Source organism: Achroia grisella, unplaced genomic scaffold (genome assembly GCF_030625045.1).
Source record: "Achroia grisella isolate CSIRO2021 unplaced genomic scaffold, CSIRO_AGI_Agris_v1 utg1387, whole genome shotgun sequence".
Lineage (NCBI taxonomy): Eukaryota > Metazoa > Arthropoda > Insecta > Lepidoptera > Pyralidae > Achroia > Achroia grisella.
Genome location: NW_026712628.1, coordinates 20,283 through 42,105, shown reverse-complemented (window position 1 = coordinate 42,105; position 21,823 = coordinate 20,283). Strand labels below are relative to the sequence as shown.

At 40.4% G+C, this 21,823-nt stretch overlaps 1 protein-coding gene across 1 annotated transcript in view; it reads right to left on the bottom strand.

Annotated features, from left to right (window-relative positions):
- Window positions 1-21,823, bottom strand: part of LOC131855411 (fibrillin-1-like) — a gene marked incomplete at its 5' end in the record, with an annotated part of 65,056 nt that overhangs the window by 27,721 nt on the left and 15,512 nt on the right. The window contains 21 exons of the mRNA XM_059206684.1: window positions 129-309; window positions 521-719; window positions 1,434-1,614; window positions 2,175-2,327; window positions 3,486-3,636; window positions 4,756-5,012; window positions 6,080-6,241; window positions 7,624-7,756; window positions 8,283-8,452; window positions 9,250-9,357; window positions 11,147-11,261; window positions 12,011-12,270; window positions 12,666-12,770; window positions 13,255-13,465; window positions 14,110-14,326; window positions 15,636-15,752; window positions 16,555-16,695; window positions 17,280-17,550; window positions 19,333-19,488; window positions 20,088-20,175; window positions 21,342-21,503. Coding sequence (XP_059062667.1) covers window positions 129-309; window positions 521-719; window positions 1,434-1,614; window positions 2,175-2,327; window positions 3,486-3,636; window positions 4,756-5,012; window positions 6,080-6,241; window positions 7,624-7,756; window positions 8,283-8,452; window positions 9,250-9,357; window positions 11,147-11,261; window positions 12,011-12,270; window positions 12,666-12,770; window positions 13,255-13,465; window positions 14,110-14,326; window positions 15,636-15,752; window positions 16,555-16,695; window positions 17,280-17,550; window positions 19,333-19,488; window positions 20,088-20,175; window positions 21,342-21,503 — 3,538 coding nt within the window. The remainder of the gene's footprint in view (window positions 1-128; window positions 310-520; window positions 720-1,433; window positions 1,615-2,174; window positions 2,328-3,485; window positions 3,637-4,755; window positions 5,013-6,079; window positions 6,242-7,623; window positions 7,757-8,282; window positions 8,453-9,249; window positions 9,358-11,146; window positions 11,262-12,010; window positions 12,271-12,665; window positions 12,771-13,254; window positions 13,466-14,109; window positions 14,327-15,635; window positions 15,753-16,554; window positions 16,696-17,279; window positions 17,551-19,332; window positions 19,489-20,087; window positions 20,176-21,341; window positions 21,504-21,823) is intronic.

The following is a 21,823-nucleotide window of genomic DNA, read 5'->3' as shown; positions in this document are numbered from 1 at the left end:
AGCTTAGTACTAGATGACACTATTAAATTTTCCTGGGTTATTATTACTATTATTATGGACCACAATTCGCGCCTACCATCGCGTGGGCCGTCAGCTCCTCTGCCATTATAGTTACATAAAAAATGAGCATCTAACCGGTATGTTAATGCAGTCAGCAGACGGATGACAGTCGCAGGTGCCTAGTTCGCATTCGTCGTCGTCAGTGCAGGCCGGGCCCGCCTCAGGTTTCACGCTGTAGCCATCGGGGCACATGCACACGAAGCTGCCGATAGTGTTGTGGCACTCGCCAGCTCCACACAGGTCTGGAATCTGATAATTAGATCTGATTAAAACCACAATTAATGGTCACAATAATCATCCTTCTTTATATATATTTGTGGAGTACCACCGCTTTATGACAATTATTCTTAACAGCTGCAAACTGTGTGGCACTGTAATCTGCAATGAGAGCATTGACTCGTCTATTATGGTATAGTATATTGTGGATGTGTAGTGTAGTGTGTAGTGTGCGGGTACGTACGTCGGCGCACTCGTCCACGTCGCGGCAGGTGGGGCGCGAGGCGGGCGCGTCGGGCGCGGGCAGCAGCCCCGGGCCGCAGGTGCAGCGGTACCCGCCGGGCGTGTTGCGACAGGTGCCGCCGCCGCAGGGTCTCGCCCCGCGGCCGCACTCGTCCACGTCGCGACACGTGCGCCCGTCCGCGCGCAGGTGCCACCCCTCTCTGCGCGGTCACATGCAAACCTTAGTCTTCTAATCCCTCTTATGATTCTTGACCCCCGTAATTTTAATTAACAAAAGTATCATATGATAATATTGATATGCAAAACTACAAAGCCAGATGCATCGAAAATACGTTATAGTATTTATCTGAATGTAATTGTAGTTATTCTCTTAAATGAGATTTTCTATCTAGATCCAATTCAATACCATTTAGCCATAAATCGGTTTAAGATTCATTGAGAATCTGTATCTACAATTAAACACGCATAGTTAGTCCATCCAAATCATCATTACCAACCAAAATCTATCATCATCCAAGAATAAAAAGCTTTTCCTAAACGTAAATAGTACGGGGCCTAGAATTGAGCCTTGATGGACGACATTTTTAAATAATATATTTTTACATGGAAGTTTTAGAGTTCAGCAAATGGATATTTAAACACATTGAAGAATCCCTTAATATAGATGTATTTATTAATAACTTCACCAATGTTACCTAGTTGTAGTGAGAGACATTGTCAACTATCGACATCTTGGTGAACGTAATACAATATACCACCATTGGATATTCTTACTTATTTACTTAGTTTGGCTTATATTGATATTTCCACCACCTTTACGCATAGTTTTTCAGTATCGCCCAGATTTGACTGACGACCTTCTGCTCCAAAATTATTGTCTGTATTTATAAAAGAAAACGTAATGGTAATACAACCTGCACTTGCAGTGGTAGGAGCCGGGCGTGTTGATGCACTCGTGCTGACAGCGCGTGGGGTCCTCAGTGCACTCGTCAATGTCTTCGCAGTGCGATTTGACGGTGGACTGCGCGTAGCCCTCGTCGCACACGCACTGGTACGTGCCCATCTGGTTCTCGCACGCACCGTTACTGCAGATACCTGACACGTACACACATACATACCACCAATAGATATAGTTATTGTTGGCAGAATACGCTCAAAGGATATTCCGTATACGGATACGTTTACCAGAGGTAGACTGTAAAAAATTGTCTCCGTGGATGCACTTACATACTGTATAAGCTAGCATCGTAGATTATTTCGCAACAAAAACATTTTATTTTACATTTCATATTTCATTTAAAATCAGTCCGCATTTGGTCATCAAGAACGCCGCACGTACTAATTTCAATCATTAATCAGTTACATTTTAGATTTCAATATACAGTTTTAATCAAGTTTCTATCTGTATCATTTATCAGATTTACCTATCAGAATCTTTATAGTTTCGGTATAACTCGAAAATCCATAGGTCGCTGGTTCAGATCCGGCTAGAGGGACCAAATTTCGGGTTTTAAATGAAATATGAAATGTAAAGTTAAAATTTTAGTGTTACAAAATAATGTACGATGCTAACATAGCTATGTACATTTGGCATAATATTTGTTTTATTCCATTCATTATAAAATTAAGAGATACAGTAGAGCAATAGTACTCACCGGAAGTGATGGAGCATTCATCAACGTCCTTGCAGGAGAGCCGGTCAGCTGAAAGTTCCATACCGTCGCCACACTCGCATCGGAACGAGCCAGGAGTATTGATACAACGTCCGCCACGGCATAGGCTTGGTGTTTCCTCGCATTCGTCGATATCTGCAGAAAAAAAATATTGGTTTGTCTATACCGGACCATAGCTATAGTTGTTTATGTATCTGCCGGTCGGTCACTGTTAAGTATGTTTCAATCAGTCACTAAAATACAACCTTAGAGAGACGTTGTTTTATTTAAATTTCAAAAAAAAATCGTTTTATTTAAAACGGACTGTCAAAACAAAATTCCACTTCTCCCAAGGCTAACTATAAGCAGCCTTAACACAATCAACAGATATCAATACCTCGAAACTTTTACTGAAACATATTTTTTAGAATGACTCCTCCGGGGATACCTATCTCTCCTATTTCAGGCGCTACGTACCTTGCTTTGTGAGATAACTTTCGGTTTGATAAGTCAGGTACAGCAATAGCATTACAAGCATGACTCCTTACTCAATGATAAATTGTGTAATTTTCCGGCTAAAACTGCTATGTCGTGTAATAGTATTTTAGGAATGGGACCTAGAATATATAATAATCTTCCAAGGGCATTAAAATCTATTGGTAGTATCCATCAATTTAAAACTGCTCTTAGAAATATACTGATTGGTATAACTTACTACACGGTTGGAGATTTCCTGACTGATACATTGACGTAAAGACAATTGATTAATGACTATCGGTATGATGACGTAGTACAGTGATTTTATTTAATTAAACATTAATTGTACCTACAATTTGAAATTTTGCACACCTCTCACGAAGTTAATGTACGGATCTCAACAACATATTTTTAACACCTTATTGTTTACCTACATTTGGCAAATAAAGTATTATTATTAGTTCTAAAGAACTAAGTTTGGTAAATATAAATAGTATGTCTTTACCATTTGCAGCCCTTCAACCGCTCTCTGTTTTTACGCAATGGTTAGCTGGTAGAGAATGCCATATGGCATTAAGCTCGCCAATTTTACATTATTTTAGATAGTGCAATAAAATATAAATTTATTTATGGCTTTTGTGGTAATGCTAAGTTAGAGTTGGTTTTGTTTTTTTTATTATTTCCCTGCCCAGGTTCATCAGCTTGTCCTCAGACATAGCCCTCCTCCAAAAGACTCCAGGTTCCTCTGTCCAACGCTTTCCTTCTCCAAGTTGGTCCCGCCACTATTCTTATATCATCCTAATAAAAGATAATGAAAATAAATAAATATGAACTCACCAACGCAGACCTTGGAGACCTCGCCGGACTTGTGACCCGGGTGACAGCGGCACGTGAAGCTGCCCTCTGTATTCGTACAATCGCCCGCTCCACAAATGTCGTTCACAATCTCGCACTCATTCACATCCACACAACTTTGGTTCTTCGGACCCTGTACAAAACATCATATTTAAGAATACAGCTAAACTAAATAAAAAAGGGAGTCAATGTAAAAAAAACTCGTAAGCCCAATTCTTGCAACAGATAATCATATTAAGTACTTGATGGATCTATAATAATAATAATAAGGAAACCAGCAAAGGCATCAAACTTAGTGTAAATAATAATAATCATCTTAATTTGTCTCATACAAAAACTAATACAATTGTTACCCATACAATGATAAAATTTAAAAGTAATGAAGGAGACAAAACGGTCTATAACTCAGGATCTATATTATTTTATATAATTCCGCTACAACTACAACACATGTCGCAATATGAGTGTAGACTCATTAACGGTCGGAATTTGATAGCCATTAGAGAAGGTCGTAACGATAGTCTAGTTTCCATACCAAATATTTGTGTTTTCACACATGCTAATTGTAGCGGAATTAAAAAAAATAATATATATCAATCAAGTAGTGAAATGAAGTCCATTTCGCCGCAAGATAAGACCTAATTTGATTAAATATAATCACATTGTCGTTTTTCTGATTGACTCCTGTGATAGAGGCACCGATAGCTAAATGAATCGTAGAGTTAACGATAAACTAGAGGGCAAGTTTATCGTTAACTCTACGATTCATTTAGCTATCGGTGCCTCTACTACTACTACGCTACATGAATAAATTGAATAGAATAAAAAACCTTTATTCAAATAAACTTAATTTAAGCACTTTTGAATAGTCATAACAAATTTTTTTAATCTACCGCTCATTCTGAATGATGTCACAAGAATATTTTATACTAGCTGACCGCGCACCTTCATCTACATTTCATTTCCCCACCATTTGCAATATTTTTCATTCAACTCCGTTTCTATTGGTCGTAGTGTAATATTATATAGCTTAAAGCCTTCCTCGACAAATGGACTATCCAACACAAAAAAATAATTTCAATTCGAACCAGTAGTTCCTGAGATTAGCGCGTTCAAACAAACAAACTCCTCAGCTTCATAATATTAGTAGAGATAAAAAAATATTTCCTAAACAGGGATCTTCACAACTCAACGCTTAACACCAAGAACTAATCGAGTTTCTCAGTCAATATTACATCTAAATAGAACTTGCCTTTTCGTATCCCCGGTAACAGTCGCAAGTAAACGATCCCATCAAATTCCTGCACCGTCCGTGACCACATAGTCCAGGAAAAGCTGAACACTCGTTGACCTCCATGTGTCCAGGGTTGAAATCGGTCCCCATGTCCCCATTGTGGTCGTGACCTCCGTGTTCAGGTGTGTACGACCCGTTGCCTCCGTGTGGGGGCCTTAAGCCAGGAATATCGGTCCCGACATTCGTTGAACACAAATTGCGGAACGCATCCGTACCTGAAAATTATAATAATATCAAAGCAATTCACACAGCGCGTTGGGGGGAAGCGGATTGTTAGTAATGTGGACTCATGACCCTATTGGTAGCAATGTACCATGTCAGGTTGACCTGCACGCGGTTCCCCCTGGAAACCATCGTGATAAATTTCTGGTGAATTTATCACAATGTGCTACTCTTACACTAACCTGATCTCATGTCCGTCTTATCATCCTCCACTGGTGCCCCGCCAGCGTAAACCGTTAGCGCAGGCAGGTGCATCATTCCATTATCATCCATAAATAAAAAACACACAGCGCCATCTAGACCCAAGTTAAACTATCTAAAGCTTGTGTTATGGATACTAGACAACTGATACAAGTACATAAATATATTTTTTCTGTAAGGATTCTGTAATACCCAGACCGACAAACAATCATACTCATAAATACAAATGTTTGTACCGTGCGAGGAATCGAACCCGCGACCATTGGAAGTAAGGGGGCATGCTAAACCACTAGATCACCGAGGCCGTCCTTATCTTTTGATTTAACTATTCTGATGTTGTTGGCCGTAGCTGGCTTTTTTGGCTGAACTTGTCCCCACAACATCAAGGCTCTCCAAATCGACGAGAGGACATAAAGCAGCTGAAGGTCAACTCTGACATCTGACGGACACAACTTCAGGGGTTCGCAGCAGACTCACCTCGCTTGGGGCAAGACTCGCAGGAGCCCACCTCGCTTGCGGCAGGGCTCTCAGGAGACTCACCTCGCTTGGGGCAGGGCTCGCAACAGACTCAACTCGCTTGAGGCAGGGCTCGCAGGAGACTCACCTCGCTTGGGGCAGGGCTTGCAGGAGACTCAACTCGCTTGGGACAGGGCTCGCAGGAGACTCACCTCGCTTGGGGCAGGGCTCGCAGGAGACTCACCTCGCTTGGGGCAAGACTCGCAGGAGCCCACCTCGCTTGCGGCAGGGCTCTCAGGAGACTCACCTCGCTTGGGGCAGGGCTCGCAACAGACTCACCTCGCTTGGGGCAGGGCTCGCAACAGACTCAACTCGCTTGGGGCAGGGCTCGCAGGAGACTCACCTCGCTTGGGGCAGGGCTCGCAGCGCGCGTCGCCCCAGGCGCGGCCGACGGCGGAGCAGCAGCAGACGGCGCGGTGCACCACCTCCGGCAGCTCGCCCGAGCAGCGCCCGCCGACGTACTCCGAGTAGCAGGCCTCGCGTCGTGTGTCCAAGCACTTGTTTCCTGCCATACGTACACACAATTGCCTTACATATCCTAGTTAGTTTACGATACTTTTTCTATATAACTGGAATATAAATATGACAGGGCAACTGATGGAGAGAGTCATTACACATATGTAAAATAACTAATGTTCAATGTTGTCAATATTAATTCAATAAAACATAACTATAACAGTGACAGGGATGGTATTTTTTTTAGTTTAGTCATAAACAAAGTGACTGTTAAGGAAAACAATGAGTTTTGGAATTTTCTCTGCGAGGTTCCTGTACAGGCGCTATAAACGGATGACAGGTGAACTCGGATTAGATCTCAGAGAGCTCGTCAATTATTTGTAAATACAAAACAATACAAATTATTTAGGATAACGTAATATTTAGTAGTTACAGAAAATTTTCGTCAACAACATAATAGCAACTTATGCAGTAATCTCGGTATATCAGCTAGCATAGTACAATAGGTCCTTATAAGTCTCTATGGTAATCATTATAAGAGTCATCTACGGAATAGTAACACTTCATTACATAGTACAAAACAAAGTCGCTGTCGCTGTCTGTCCGTCCCTATGTTAAATCTTTAAAACTACGCAACGGATTTTGAAGCAGGTTTTTTTTAATAGATAGACTGATTCAAAAGGAAAGTTTATATATATAATACATGTACACCCGTGCGAAGCCGGGGCGAGTAGCTAGTATTCAATAAAAATGTCCTCAATCTAGTCAACAATGTGAAATTATAAACAGTTTTTAAATGTATTGGTAAATTATTAAACAATTTTATAGATTGATATTTCGTAGGTTTGTCTGTAACTATTGTGAATAGAATAGAATAGAATCATTTATTATATATCATAAATAAACTTAATTTAAAGCACTTTTGAATAGTCAACATTTTTTTAAATCTACCGCTTATTCGGAAAGCTGTCTCATCACAAGAAGAATAAGCATGAAACTTGTGTGTTGCTCTTTTAAACAATCCTTGTAAGTTCACATTTTACAAGTCGAAACGTGAATTTAGGAACTATTTGGGACTGCAGATCTTTTATCCTAGTACTTTCACGGTTTCTGTCAACACTTGATACCCTTCCATTAGTTTACGTCTCCACTAATATAGATTTAAGTTAAATGTTGAAGCAGTCCACGTTACGACTCCGCGTCGAATGTACTCGTTATTAATAAGCCATGTAGCACACTACCAATAAACTTAATAATGTATAGTAATTTTACCAGTATTCTCACTACCTAGAAACTACAATAAATAATATATTAAGTAGCGCCACTTCATTACGCTACAATGTTGAAAATAACCACCGCGCTACATCTCTATCCGAGTTAAGTTTTCATCAAATTACAAACCAATTACTTAGAAATCATTATAGAACTCACCGGTGGAGTCAAGTGTGAGACCGTGGGGGCACTCGCAGTGGTAGGAGCCATCGGTGTTGACGCACTTGCCGCCCACGCAAAGGTCAGGCACCAGCTTGCACTCGTCCACGTCGCGGCATGACGTGCCGTCGAACTACAGCCATCACAGACAGACAAACAATCCGTGTCATTAACTTGTTTAGAAAAAAATAACCTAGGTGCTATAGTGGGTCACTTTATTCACACTTCCGATAATTGCGGATTCGATTACTCGCACAGTACAAACATTTGATTGTTTGAATCTGGCCGTTTTTATGTATGCTTAGATATATATTTTTTTTATAAATACATACATAAAAGTCACCTAGACTGATACAAACAATCATACTCATGAATACGAAGCTTATACCGTGTGAGGAATCGAACCCCTGAATCGGTGGTAAGGCGGTCGGCTATGCTAAACAACCGAGCCCGCAAATTTAATCAAATATCAAATTCAAATTAAAAAAGCATTTATTCAAGTAGGACATTTCAGTCAATTATGAACGAAAATTTTTTTATATTATAATTTTTGCCTACCGTCCAGTTCAGTATATAGATCCAATTGAGATGAACTGGCAAGAAACACTATTGAATTACTTAAAATTTAATCAAATGTAGCACGAAGTAGTTCAGCGCACCTTAGCGAACCCCTTGCGGCAGGGGCAGTGGTCGGGCTCGCAGGCGTCGCACGGGGAGCCCCAGGCGAGTCCCACGCTGCAGCAGCACTCCTGCCGCAGCAGGGGCTGCGTGCTGCCCGCCTCGCACCGCCCATCCACCACGCGCCGCCAGCACGAGCCCCGCCGGTTATCTGCGCACGCATCCCATCACTTACGTTCTCCATTTCAAAACATTTTTTTTTATATTGTTAAGGGATTTGGCTATTCCTAGGTGACAATGAAACCTGAGTAGCATCTGCTCAAAAAGTGGTAAAGAAGCCTGTATAACACCTGCATAGATCTATTGTACTCATCTGTTGAATTCGATGCCCAAGCCCAAGACAAGAATTGAAGGATATCCCTAGGAGTGCTGGTTTTTATCTCCTCAGCATAGAGTTTGTACTTTTCAAAGGATATTTCGTTTATGCATGAGTGGGCTACAACCACATAGGTATTATTATGAGTATATATATTATGTGTATTGGCGTTTCCTCTTCCATTTGGCAAAATCTGCAAATCTTTGTTAAACACAATCCTAAGGCGCGCATTCCTAATAGCGCGATCAGCACGGGAAAGCCAGCGAGCGGAAATGTGAGTGATTGCAGTCAATTATTTATAATTTAGTGATCAGCCTTTGGCGCGTGATTGTACATATGTTTCCTCTATAATTATGTGCTCCATAGTCATTTATGCGCCACTGTCCAATGACAATTTTATGTTACAAAAAGGCACTAAAGCACGCACTCTTGAAGGACGCGGGAATGATATTTCTTGTTCTCTTTGTCTACATTTACATTCTCATTCTTTCCTGCATGAAATCTGATTTACGCGTGAAAGAACATGTCGTGTAAAGGCAGGTAAAGTGACATATCTTTTATTATCGTTTTATTACTATCAAAGAATGATGAATCTCTATACTCTAAATACAGTATTTAATAACTAAACTCACCGAGACAGTGTTGTCCAGAAGAATCGAGTACGAACCCATGTTCGCACTCGCACTCGTAACTGCCGTGCGTGTTGATACAGCGACCGTTGTCACACGGATTCGTTTGCTCTGCAACACGATGCGATTAGTTGCGACTCAATGCGGTGCGTAGCGATAGCGTGCGACACAATTTGGAAATAGAGAAATAAATTAATGTATACCATAATTTTAAGGTTACGAATTTATAATCTATACATATAAATAAAATTGGAATGTCTGTTTGTAATATTGCAATAGTCGTTTTTTACTACATGCATATGAATATAAATATGGTACATACACCAAAATAACATTTTTTACACTTTAGCATACATAGCATGGAATATTAGAGATTCCTATATATATGTATATATTTACTGCCAGTACCCAAAGGAGTCGCCAATAAAATATCTTTTGGATTTATATTAACTTTACATAGTATCCTATTAAACTACTCAAAAACTTATGTAAGAACTAGTCTCCGGTTCTTATCGTCTCCGATCGATCACCCGTCCAATTCAAACTGGGATCGATATTACGACGGCCTGAGCCGAGGTTCGAACCCCTAGTGGTGGCCTCAGACTAAAGTCGTATCCGTCAAGCAGGTTGGCCTTCAGCCGCTCTATAAGTCCTTCCGCGGGCTCGGAGTGCCATCTGCACTCGCCCCCTAACGTCCGGTGAAGCTGTAAAGGCCAGCTGCGGCCAACAGCATTAGAGTAGTCCGAAAAAAAAACTTATCGTGCGCATATTTGTTGTCATTGCTAACATATTCAAATTAAAACATTTCGAATATTAATATATTATTGCATTAGTTAATTAAAATGAAGTATAAAGCAGTGCAATGATTGAATCGCGTGAGTTGAGTGAGCTTGACATTATTGATAGGTTGAAACAAACTGATTGAACAGCATTAACTGTTATATATGTGGTCATCACGCCAAAGCACGATATCACTGGTCATGGACTGGACTGGCCACGCATGTTGACTCAAATCATGCATACATATACTTCTATTCTATGTCAAAATTATAATTATAGACCAAGGATAATTCACACAGCGCCAAGATGGAAGGGGATTGTTAGTAATGTGGACTAATGACCCCACTACTAGCAATGCACCATGTCAGTGACCTCCACGCGGTTCCCTCTAAAAACCATCGTGATAAATTCTTGGTGAATTTGTCACGATGGGGTAACTGACCTGACCTGACTGGTGACCCGTTAGCGCAGGCGGGTGCACCATTCCATTATCATCCATAAAAAAAATCCCACAGCGACATCAAGTACCAAGCTAAGCAGAGCTTGTGTTATGGGTACTAGACAACTGATATAAATACTTAGACATATTTTTTGTAAACGCATATATAATACATATAGAAAACACCAGATCTATACAAACAATCATACTCGTGATAACAAATGTTTGTACTGTGCGACCCGAAAATTTTTTCGATAGCTGCGGGTTCGATTCGAACCCAAAATTTTTTCGATAGATATTATATAGATTCTATATAATATCTATCGAAAAAATTTTGGAACCAATACACTTAACATACACTTAACAATTGACAGTTTTGATTACAAAAATCTACAGTGATATATAAGCACATTATGCTCGAGAAATATCATATATATATGGGCGGTACTTTACAAATTTGATTTTTTTATAATCGAAAATTTAACTAAAGCAAAGTTATGCAAAAAGTGAGTCATCCTGCGTGGACAGTCCGTGAACGATTGGCCGAATGTTAAAAGCCAATGAGGTGTCTGCGGTTACTGGATGCTCGTTCACTCAAAGTTTGGTAACCTGTTATGCCTGGGTACATGGGCGGTATGTCCCCCCGGTCATCATAATCTCTGACGATGAAAATAACCTCACCCTCGCATTCGTCAATGTCACGGCAGATCTGTTCGTCGGGCTCGAACCTAGTACCCGTCGGGCACACGCAAGTGAAGCTGCCCAGTGTGTTACGGCACTGGCCTCCAGTACAATACTGCAGAGCACAAAACATAACATGTAATATACACTAATATTATCTTATTAATATTATAAATGCGAAAGTTTGTGACTATGGATGTTTGTTACTCTTCACGCAAAACTACAGAACAGATTTTGATCAAACTTTACTATACATGAAAATTATTATTAAGAAAAAAATAGAAGAAAAGAGACGGAGATAAAGACCAAGGTTCAGCTACATCAAGCTAATTAAAGACAAAACTGGAGTCGTCTCGTATCAACACTTAAAGAACACAGTGAAAGACACGTAGACGGTAGATAGTTGCAAGAATCCCTACTAAAACTTTAATGATGGCAATTATTAAAGGTTTAGTAGGGATTCTTCAAGTATACAAAATTTGCAAATACCTAGTTTTTATTGCTACGAAAGTGTTATAACCTTAGAGCCCTGGACTTTCAATGCCCTTGATGGGCATTGAAAGTCCAGGGCACTAAACCATATAAAGACACCAAAACATATAAAGCAAGTTGCTTGGCAATTGAAAGAAGGTGAAAAAAAGAAATGCCAAGAATTCTCGTTAAAGAACTTCGATATGTTTCAAACACAAGAGTTCAATAATGTTGCGTTTATGGCATACTATTTGGAGTCGCCTCGAGGGAAACTAGAGTGGTACGAAACGGATTGATATTAAAACTCAACACGTGAGAGTAACAAATATACGTCACTGTCAATTTCAATGCTTAAAAAATTGATTGATCAATGTTGTGAAAAAATGTACTCACTGACTGATGCATGTCACACTCATCAATATCCCTGCAGATGCCGTTCTCGTCGGGGTGGTAGCCAGTGTCGCAGATGCACTTGTACCCTGGCTCCAAGTTCTCACAGGTGCCGTGGGGACAGATGCCAGGGATCATGGTGCACTCGTTGATATCCGACCCGCTGTTGTCCTTGCTAGACCCGGATGGGCACAGCACGTCGTACTCCTCGCTACCTTGCTCCGGGCAAGGTTTGCAGGATACACCCCATCCAAGTTGTAGACCTATAGCGATAATAAAATCAAATAAGTTAATAATTCTGGACAAGTCACACAGCATAGTTTAATGTTAAATTAAGTGGAGAGTACTATCCGATTGATCCCCCGTACAATTCAAATGGGGATTCAGAATTACGACGATCTGAGCCGAGATTTGAACCCCCGATGAGTTTGCCCTTAGAGTAAAGTCATATCCTCTAGACAGAAGTTAGCCTTCAGCCGCACCATAAGTTCTTCCGTAGGTTTGGAGTGTACCATCTGTACACGCCCTAAATCGTTTGGTTGAAGCTATAAATCCACCAGTGTAAAGTTCGTCTGAACTTCACACTGGTGGATTAATGTGACTTCTTTAAAGAATAAACTAAACGATAGACTATACTAAAATAATGAAAAAAAAATACCTTTACTAGAACTGCAGCAGCACTGAGAGCGTGTGACCGGAGTCTTGCCAGGCCCAGTACAATGGTCTTCTTCGTATTTCTCGTAGCACAGGTCTTGAACTTCATCTGCAAGTCAATAAATTTTATAAAATTAATAATTTTATCAAGTATCTGTGAAATTTGAGTATAAGGCGAAGGGCGAGAGTCAGGTGAAGATAACAAGTGAGTGATTATTAAAATATTGTGATTATGAGTTTGAGGACTACAGCAGCAGATACCCTATCTGCTGCTGTAGTCCATGAATAGGAAGCCGGTTGACGGCTATTTGAGAGTGTGTGTGCTTACACTGCACGTACCGGAGACGTGCAACCGACCTTTTAAGTGGAGGCATTGTGAAAGCATTAGTGCAAGAAGTACTAACTAAGTAACTACAAACTCTACCACGGTATGGTATACGCTACGCACCGAGGTCTACGCACCGAGGTAGAGTTTGAATCTGGGCAATCTGCAGTGTCAGTGCGAGTAATTCGCACCGAAACTAGTGCCCATTATGCCGAAGAATGTGAAGCCAAGTATATGGGAGCGCACTGTAAGTGCGATGCATACGTACCGAGGCAGGTACGGCCGTCGGAGGAGAGCGTGAAGCCGGGCAGGCAGCGGCAGCGGAACGAGCCGGCCGAGTTGTGGCAGCGTCCGTTGCGGCACACGTTCTGCTCGGCGCACTCGTCCACGTCCGCGCACGCGCCGCGCTCGGCCGTCGGCCGGTAGCCCGCCTCGCACACGCACTGGAACGAGCCTTCGCCGTTCACACACCGTCCGCCCTGAAACCAATCATACCATGTTATACTAATTGTTCTTACTGACGAAATTCTGTAATGACGAAATTGTATAATATGGAATACAATTACGTAAAAATTGCAGTTAATTAAGGCCTGTAAGACAGACTAAATATTGTCTACTAAACACTGTACAAACTGTCACCCCAGCAGTTTTACTATTTTTATTTAGTACTAGCTGTTCCCGCGACTTCGTCCGCGTGAAATGTAACTTTATTTTTCTAAAATAAAAGATTTTTTTTAAAATAAAAGTAGCCTAAGTTACTCCTTATTATTTCAGCTTCCTGCCTAAAGAGTCTCGTCAAAATCAGTCCAGCCAATTCAGAGATTAGCCGGAACAAACAGACAGACAGACAGACAAAAATTGACAAAAATTGTAAAAAATGTTATTTTGGTGTATGTATATATCCGTATTTATATTCATATGCATGTAGTAAAAAAATTGGTCTGTAATTTAATATTACAAACAGACACTCCATTTTTATTTATATGTAAAAGTAACTGCTCGTATCTATCGCTTTCCAGCGATCTTAACCAGATCGTCGGTCCCTCTTTCTGGAGGCCTTCCCACGCTACGTCTCCAAAGTAAAATATATGTAAAAGCAACTGTTGACTGGCGGATGCGGTACCTGACAGAGCGACTTGTCCTCGCACTCGTCGTAGTCGGCGCAGTACCCGCCGGCGCTGGGCTGGAAGCCGCGCTCGCACTGGCACTCGTACCCGCCGGGCGTGTTGCGGCACCGCCCGCGCCCGCACACGCCCGCACGCTCGGCGCACTCGTCCACGTCGCGGCACGCGTGCCGCGTCTCCGTCGGCTCGAACCCGGGGTCGCATTCGCACTCGTACCTGTGCGCAAACACGCACCAATTAGGTATACTCTGCTTTTTAATCCCGGATACTAAATCGACAGGTGTAAATGTCAAATTTTCAAATAATGTTACCACCTATAGCGGAGTAGTGGTGTACCTGCGATACCGATTTGTTTAATCGGAAACTTTTATTTTAAAATATCAGTTTTAAAGCTTTGAATGACGTTTACAAAACGTTTCCGTACAAATAGTAACTTTTACAGTACTAAGTTAGTACATAGTGTTAGATATATCAACTCTATGTACAGCACATCCTGTGCTCAAAGACCGAATGCCGCGGCCTACAAAAACCCTCCCTTTTATACAGAGAAGATATGAGTGGGGGTTATATGCAACTAGTTTAACGATACCGAGAAATAATGAAACTACCTTCTTTTAATATAAAATATCAGATTTTTCGACAATATCGATGGGAACCCTAACAATAGTTACATCAGTGATTAGTAGCATTTGTTATTAGTAAACATGATAATTATCCTCTCTATGCGTCCAGCATAAGTTTAATTGTATTTAGAAGAAGGTAATATATTTTTATTCCACAATTTTTATAATATTTTGTCTGCCAGAATTGAACTACCTCAGGTCAGTAATTCAGTTAGTATACCATTAAGGTACGACACTCTCACCATTAATTCGTTCAGTAATCGAATCATAATTATAAGTATAGTGGGTGTAGCCCCTAATTGTATACCTGTAGTGTACGACAAGTTACTTGTATTTGATTTTATAGCAACCAACTGAATCAACCAACCAACCAACTTAATCAATCAATCCATTAATGAAACATCTTATTCGAATATTTATAATATATTGAAATTAGACTAATAGAAATAGAAATAATCTTTATTCAAATAAATTCTCTATTCTATTTTTTAATTATAATTTTAAAAAATACTTTTGGATAGTCCTATTTTTTTCATTGATAATTCAAAAATAGAATGTAACGAATAATATAATAATCAAATAAATACTTGATTCTATTTTTGAATTATCAGTCCAAAAGTATACTTTGAATAGACATAAATTTTTATTTATTTTATTCAAAAATAGAATGTAATATTCAACCTGTGAATCGAATAAATACTTGATTCTATTTTTAAATTATCGGTAAAAAGTAAACTTTGAATAGTTATATTTCTTTATTGATAATTCAAAAATAGAATGTAACAATCAAAATGTGAAACTTTGACACACAACTCCTTATTTTTTATTTTTTCATGATGATGATGTATATATGATGAGATCAATACATATATCAATACATACATAGTATGCACATCACTCACCCGTCTTCTCCTTTATTGCAAACACCGTTGGTGCACATGCCTCCATTGGTCATTTCGCATTCGTTCTGGTCGCTACACCGTTTGCCGTTGTCCACCGGATCAAAACCAGGCGGGCATCTGTCAAATATATAAACATTACATAGTATAAAACAAAGTCGCTGTCGCTGTCTATCCCAATATATGCTTAAATCTTTAAAACTTTAAAAATTTATTCTAACGCTACAATTAGAATGTAAAAAAACAATATATGTGTTGATCAGGGAGGTTAGGGAGCTCCGTAACCAAAAACTATCGGATATCGATATAAAAAAATATTTGTAACCATACCCGAATCCGAAATAAAAGTTTCAGATAGTATCGGATAGTAGCGGAGCCTAATTGAGACACGTTATGTAACCACTAGCTTTTGCCCGCGGCTTCGTTTGTGAATAGGGGGATTTATCCCCTTAGAGGTGGAATTTATCAAAATCCTTTCTTAGGGGATGCCTACGTCATAGTAGCTTTATGCACGCAAAGTCTCAGCCCGATCGGTTTAAAATTGGCAAAGTTTCATACAAACTTCAACCCCTATTTTATACCCTTGGGGATTGAATTAATCAAAATCCTTTCTTAGCGGATGCCTACGTCATAACATCTACCTGCATGCCAAATTTTAGCCCGATCCGTCCAGTGGTTTGGGCTGTGCGTTGATAGATCACTATGTCAGTCACCTTTGAGTTATAAATATGTAGATTTTATTACTTTTAAAATTCCTTAAAAAATTAATATCCGTAACCGAAATTATCCGAAACTAACGGATGATCCAAAATAATGTCATAACCGCATCTGTATCCGTATCCGCTATAATAATCACTCCTTTATCCGAAACTTATCCGTATCCGAAATTTCATATCCATAAGATCCCTGGTGACAATCATACCTGCACTCAAATGAACTGGGCTTGTTGATGCAAGTCCCGCCGCGGCAAAAGCCGAGCGCGCACTCGTCGATATCTATGCAGCTCGGAATCCCCATCTCGTTCTTGATCTCCTGCGTGCCGTTCCAGCAGTCGCAACGGTAACTGCAAACAGTTTTTTAACAATATTATTTATTAGAAATCAACAGTTTTTTTTATTGGATTATTTAGGCTATTGTCAGATGCATGGATCTGTAGCACTGCGACTTACATAGATTATGCTCGCCCTTTTCAAAGTTCACCACCTAGACCCGTCAGGGACAAGAATTGTAGGATATTCTTAGGTGCGATGGTTTTTATCTCCTCAGGAAAGAGGAGTAAACTTTCCAAAGGAGATATTACGTTTATGCATGAGTGGGCTACACCCACATAGGATGTGTAGTGATGTGATCCTCTTCAGTTTGGAAAAATCTGCAGATCTTTGTTGTACATAGACCTAGCATACCAAAGCTTAATCAAAATGGCTGGACCGAATTTGACGGGACTTTTTTTAGTAAGTATCTGATATAATAAGTAGTAACTTAGACTACTTTTATTTCAGAAAAATGAAGTTAAATTCCACGCGGACGAAGTCGCGTGTACAGCTTATATAAAATAAAGTTACACACCCCACATATTTCAGAAAAATAAAGTTAAATTCCACGCGGACGAAGTCGCGTGTACAGCTAGTATAAAATAAAGTTACACACCCCACATCCTTGTCAATGCAATCTCCAAGTTCACAGATGCCGGCCCGCAGCATGCACTCATTGATCTTGGCGAGCGGGGGTGGCGGCTTGGAGCCGCCGCCGCCGTTACCTCCCCCACCCCCCGACCCTCTCCCTCCCCCTCCCTCGCTACCACCCTCACCGCCGCTGCCGTTGATGTCACCATCATCCTCGTCGCCATCGCCGTTGACGGTCTGGTTGCGTCGCCAGATAGGCGGGATGATACCACCGCCGCACAGATGCGTCCATTCGTCTGTTCATTCAAAAGAAAATTTATTATTCACCCGTTTTATAGCTATTGTTATAGGGAAATTGCTGGTGAGGAGCACAGCACTGTACTTTGTGCCCATGTGCTCGTCATACATCAGAAATGACGAGTCAGCGCTCCACATCTTAGTTGCGCCACCGCGCTAGGGAACTGCTGATTTGACACCTAGTGTAGTGTTTACGCGGCTTAATAAAAATAATAATAATCTCAGAACAATTCACACAGCGCCATCTAGACCCAAATTAAGCTAGCCAAAGGTTGTGTTATGGGTACTAGATATATAGTTTTTTTTCTTTTGTAAATACATACATATTATATATAGAAAACACCCAGACCGATACAAACAATCATACTCATGAATACAAATGTTTGTGCCGTGAGAGGAATCCAACCCGCAACCATCGAACGTAAAGCGGTGTGCTAGACCGCTTGACCACCGAGGTCATCGAGGTTTAGTATTCAAATGGAAAATTTGTTAATTCAATTCGGTACCATTTTCGAAGATTATTATTAGCCTTATTTTATAATTTGTAATATTTTATTTTAATTTAAATATATTAAAAATTAAATCGGTTATTTTAACTCCTACGGCTGGGACTCACGTAATACCCGCGCAAACTCGTTCGCCTCATATTCTACCCGTTTTAGAAATAGAAATAATCTTTATTCAAATAAACTTGTATAAGGAATGTCAAGTTTTTTTTTATTCTACCGCTTATAATGCACACACACACACAATACATATGTGTTAATACAGAAATATTGAATTACATATTTAATTAACAACGTGGCACTGCGCACAAAGAAACTACTATCTCTGTTCAATCCCCAGTCAGATATATGGCGAACTGTAGTACCTTGCGGCGTTATCGTCGCATTAGAATTGTGATAAAATATAAATGTGATATATAAAGCATATTTTAAATAAAGCTCATGACACACCAGAACACGAAATATATATTTAGAATTTAGGAGAACCTTCCATTCATAGATACAACTTATATTTGATAACAGTTTTTTAGACCTGTGAAAAACTGACGGATACGACTTTAGGAGCTGAAGGCACCGTGAAGGACACGACTTTAGTCTGAGGGCACCGCTAGGGGTTCGAACCTCGGCTCAGGCCGTCGTAATATCGGTCTCCGTTTCAATTGGACGGGGGATCGATCGGACATTTTTTTAGATAAACATTCCTATATATGTATAAGTCGTTCTCTTAACACAATTTATCTTCACATCACAGAATAAGATCAATTCAGCTGTTTAATTATAAAACGGTATAAACAGACGGACATTGTAGTTATATAGCTAATAAACTAGCTAATCCGGCAAACGTTGTTTTGGGATATAAATTAATATCGCTATTAAAAAATAGGGGTTGACGACTGAAGGGTGAAAATTTAGAGTTATATGTATTTTAATGCTACAAAATAAGAATATGAGCGGGCACGGCGTGTAGAGTCGCCCCAGGCGCGGCCCATGTTGTACCCAGAATTTAGTGTTTATAACATTAAGTATGTGTGATATAAAGGTGTATAGTACCAGAGCCCCGGGCGGGCAGGACGTGCAGACGTCGCCCCAGGCGCGGCCCATGTTGTACCCAGAATTTAGTGTTTATAACATTAAGTATGTATGATATAAAGGTGTATAATACCGAAGCCCCTGGGCGGGCAGGGCGTGCAGACGTCGCCCCAGGCGCAGCCCATATTGTACCCAGAATTTCGTGTTTATAATATAAAGTATGTTTGAAATAAAGGTGTACAGTACCGGAGCCCCTGGGCGGGCAGGGCGTGCAGACGTCGCCCCAAGCACGACCCATGTTGTACCCGCAGCAACAGTCACGGTTCGACAGCGGCATCGCCAACGGGTCCGCACACTCGCCCGTCTCACTCAGGTACGAGAAGCACATGCGCACGCGCCCATCTGACGGAACACCAACGTTACATCATCAACATCGCTCACAAACAGACATACATATTGTTGTTATAATACGATGTTGTCTGTATATTACAGATGATAATGGACTAATAAAATGTACATAAAATTATTGAATACAGCACGATGAAGTTATGGAAGTCATTATTGAGGGTTATTATTCAAGCAAACGAAAGACAGAATTGGAGTCGTGTCGTATTAAGGTTTAAAGAGTATAGAAGATCGTGGAACGTGGCAAAATAATAAATACACCACCAACTAGTGGAGTAGTTACTAATATCAGTTGATACTTCATTTTGCTTGCTTTTATACAAAACATACATAATATTATATTCTTAATAATCTAAAAAGACTTCTTATAAGTAACAAAAATTGATACAAACATACGAACAGTTAAACATTTTTTACATATATTTATGAATAGTACAGAATACCATATATACTCATAATCAAGATGATATACTAAATAAAAACAAGTATAATAATAATCTGAATGAAAAAGAAAATAAACCTATTTTTTGTATGTAATAATGTCACAATCCTGCTAAAGTATTAAAATGACCTATTGATTTAAGAATAAAACTCACCAATACAAAATTTCTTATCTGGACTCGGAATGAAGTGCGGGTTACAGAGGCAATAGTAGTCGCCTTCTGTATTCACACATTTTCCGTTCTGAAACGGAACAAAAATACATTTCAACTAACCATACCTCCTATATGCTAACTAGCAAAACAGCTTCTCACGGAGGGCCAGTTTACCTGACGGAGATCGTAGAACTATTCATCTAGTATATGTACATTGTACATACATATAAACCTTGTCATCATTATAATATAAACCGCATCAAAAGGTAGAAGCGCGAGTTGGTGCCTTCGTGTTCCTTCTCTATCTCTACAATTACATACGCATTCTTTCCTGCGTGAAAGCCAATTTCCACGTGGAACAGCGTACGTGTAAAGGCAGCTAATAAAGAAAGCTACCCACGGGACAATATCAAAGTCATCGCACTCAAGACACGGAAATACGCGTTTCGGACTTATCTAATGCTGTTGGCCGCAGCTGGCCTTTACAGCTTCACCGGACGATAGGGGGCAAGTGCAGATCGCACTACAAACCCGCGGAAGGACTCTTGGAGCGGCTGAAGACCAACTCCCGCCTTATTTTTCCTGCGTGATTCTGGTATAAAAGAGCGTACGTGTAAAGGCAGCTAATAAAGAAAGCAACTCACGGGACAAATATCGGACTCATCGCACTCAAAACGCGAGAATGCGCGTGCGGTCTTTCTCGTTCTCTATGTCTACATTAACACATTTCTTCTGTTTTTTTTTTCGGACTACTCTAATGCTGTTGGCCGCAGCTGGCCGTTGCATCGAGTGCAGGTGGCACTCCAAACTAACGGAAGGACTTATGGAGCGGCTGAGGACCAACTCCCGCCTTATCTTTCCTGTGTGAAACCTAATTCCCGCATTAACCAGCGTTAAAATGTAACAAATTTAGTTTTATTTATTTATTATGGCAACTAGGCCCATATTATAAATACCTTATAAACTAACATACATATGAAATAATATATTAACATAGTCTGTGTGGTCATGGCACTGACGACGGCAATCTGCCACGGTAGCGCCCATACACCACACTCTTCGGCCAGTAGTCCTCCTTCATGAAGGTGAGCAGTATGTTGGTAGACCCGGACAACAAACGCCTTGTGCCATGACGTCAGGTTACTCTTCGGTCGTATATAATCGACAATATCCTGCTTCTTAGTGGCGTACTGTACATACACGGTACTTTGCCGTGGTCGGTGTAGCAGCAACGTAATAAAGAAACCCACTCACGGGACAAATATCAGGGTCCTCGCACTCGTCGACGTCCTCGCAGTTGTTGGTGGCGTGGTGGCGGCGCTGTCCGGGCGGGCACTCGCACGAGAACGAACCCACTGAGTTGACGCAGCGGCCGCCCGCACACAGGCCAGGCACCGCCGCGCACTCGTCTATGTCCTGCAAACGGTCAATGGATGTGAGTTATATCGATGTATTGTTTACTTGGAATATTATATTATTATCAGCTGACCTAGCAGACGTTATTTTGCCATATAAATTAAAATCGCTATTAAAAAATAGGGGTTGATGCTAGAAGGGTAACAAATTACTCTTACATGTATTTTTAATGCCATATAATAAAAAATAAATATTATTCTCAGACCTACTGAATATACATATAATTTTTTTACAATATCGGTCAAGCTGTTTCGAAGGAGTGTAAACACGAAGCCTGTGACACGAGAACTTTATATATTAGATATTGACCAATTGTTTAT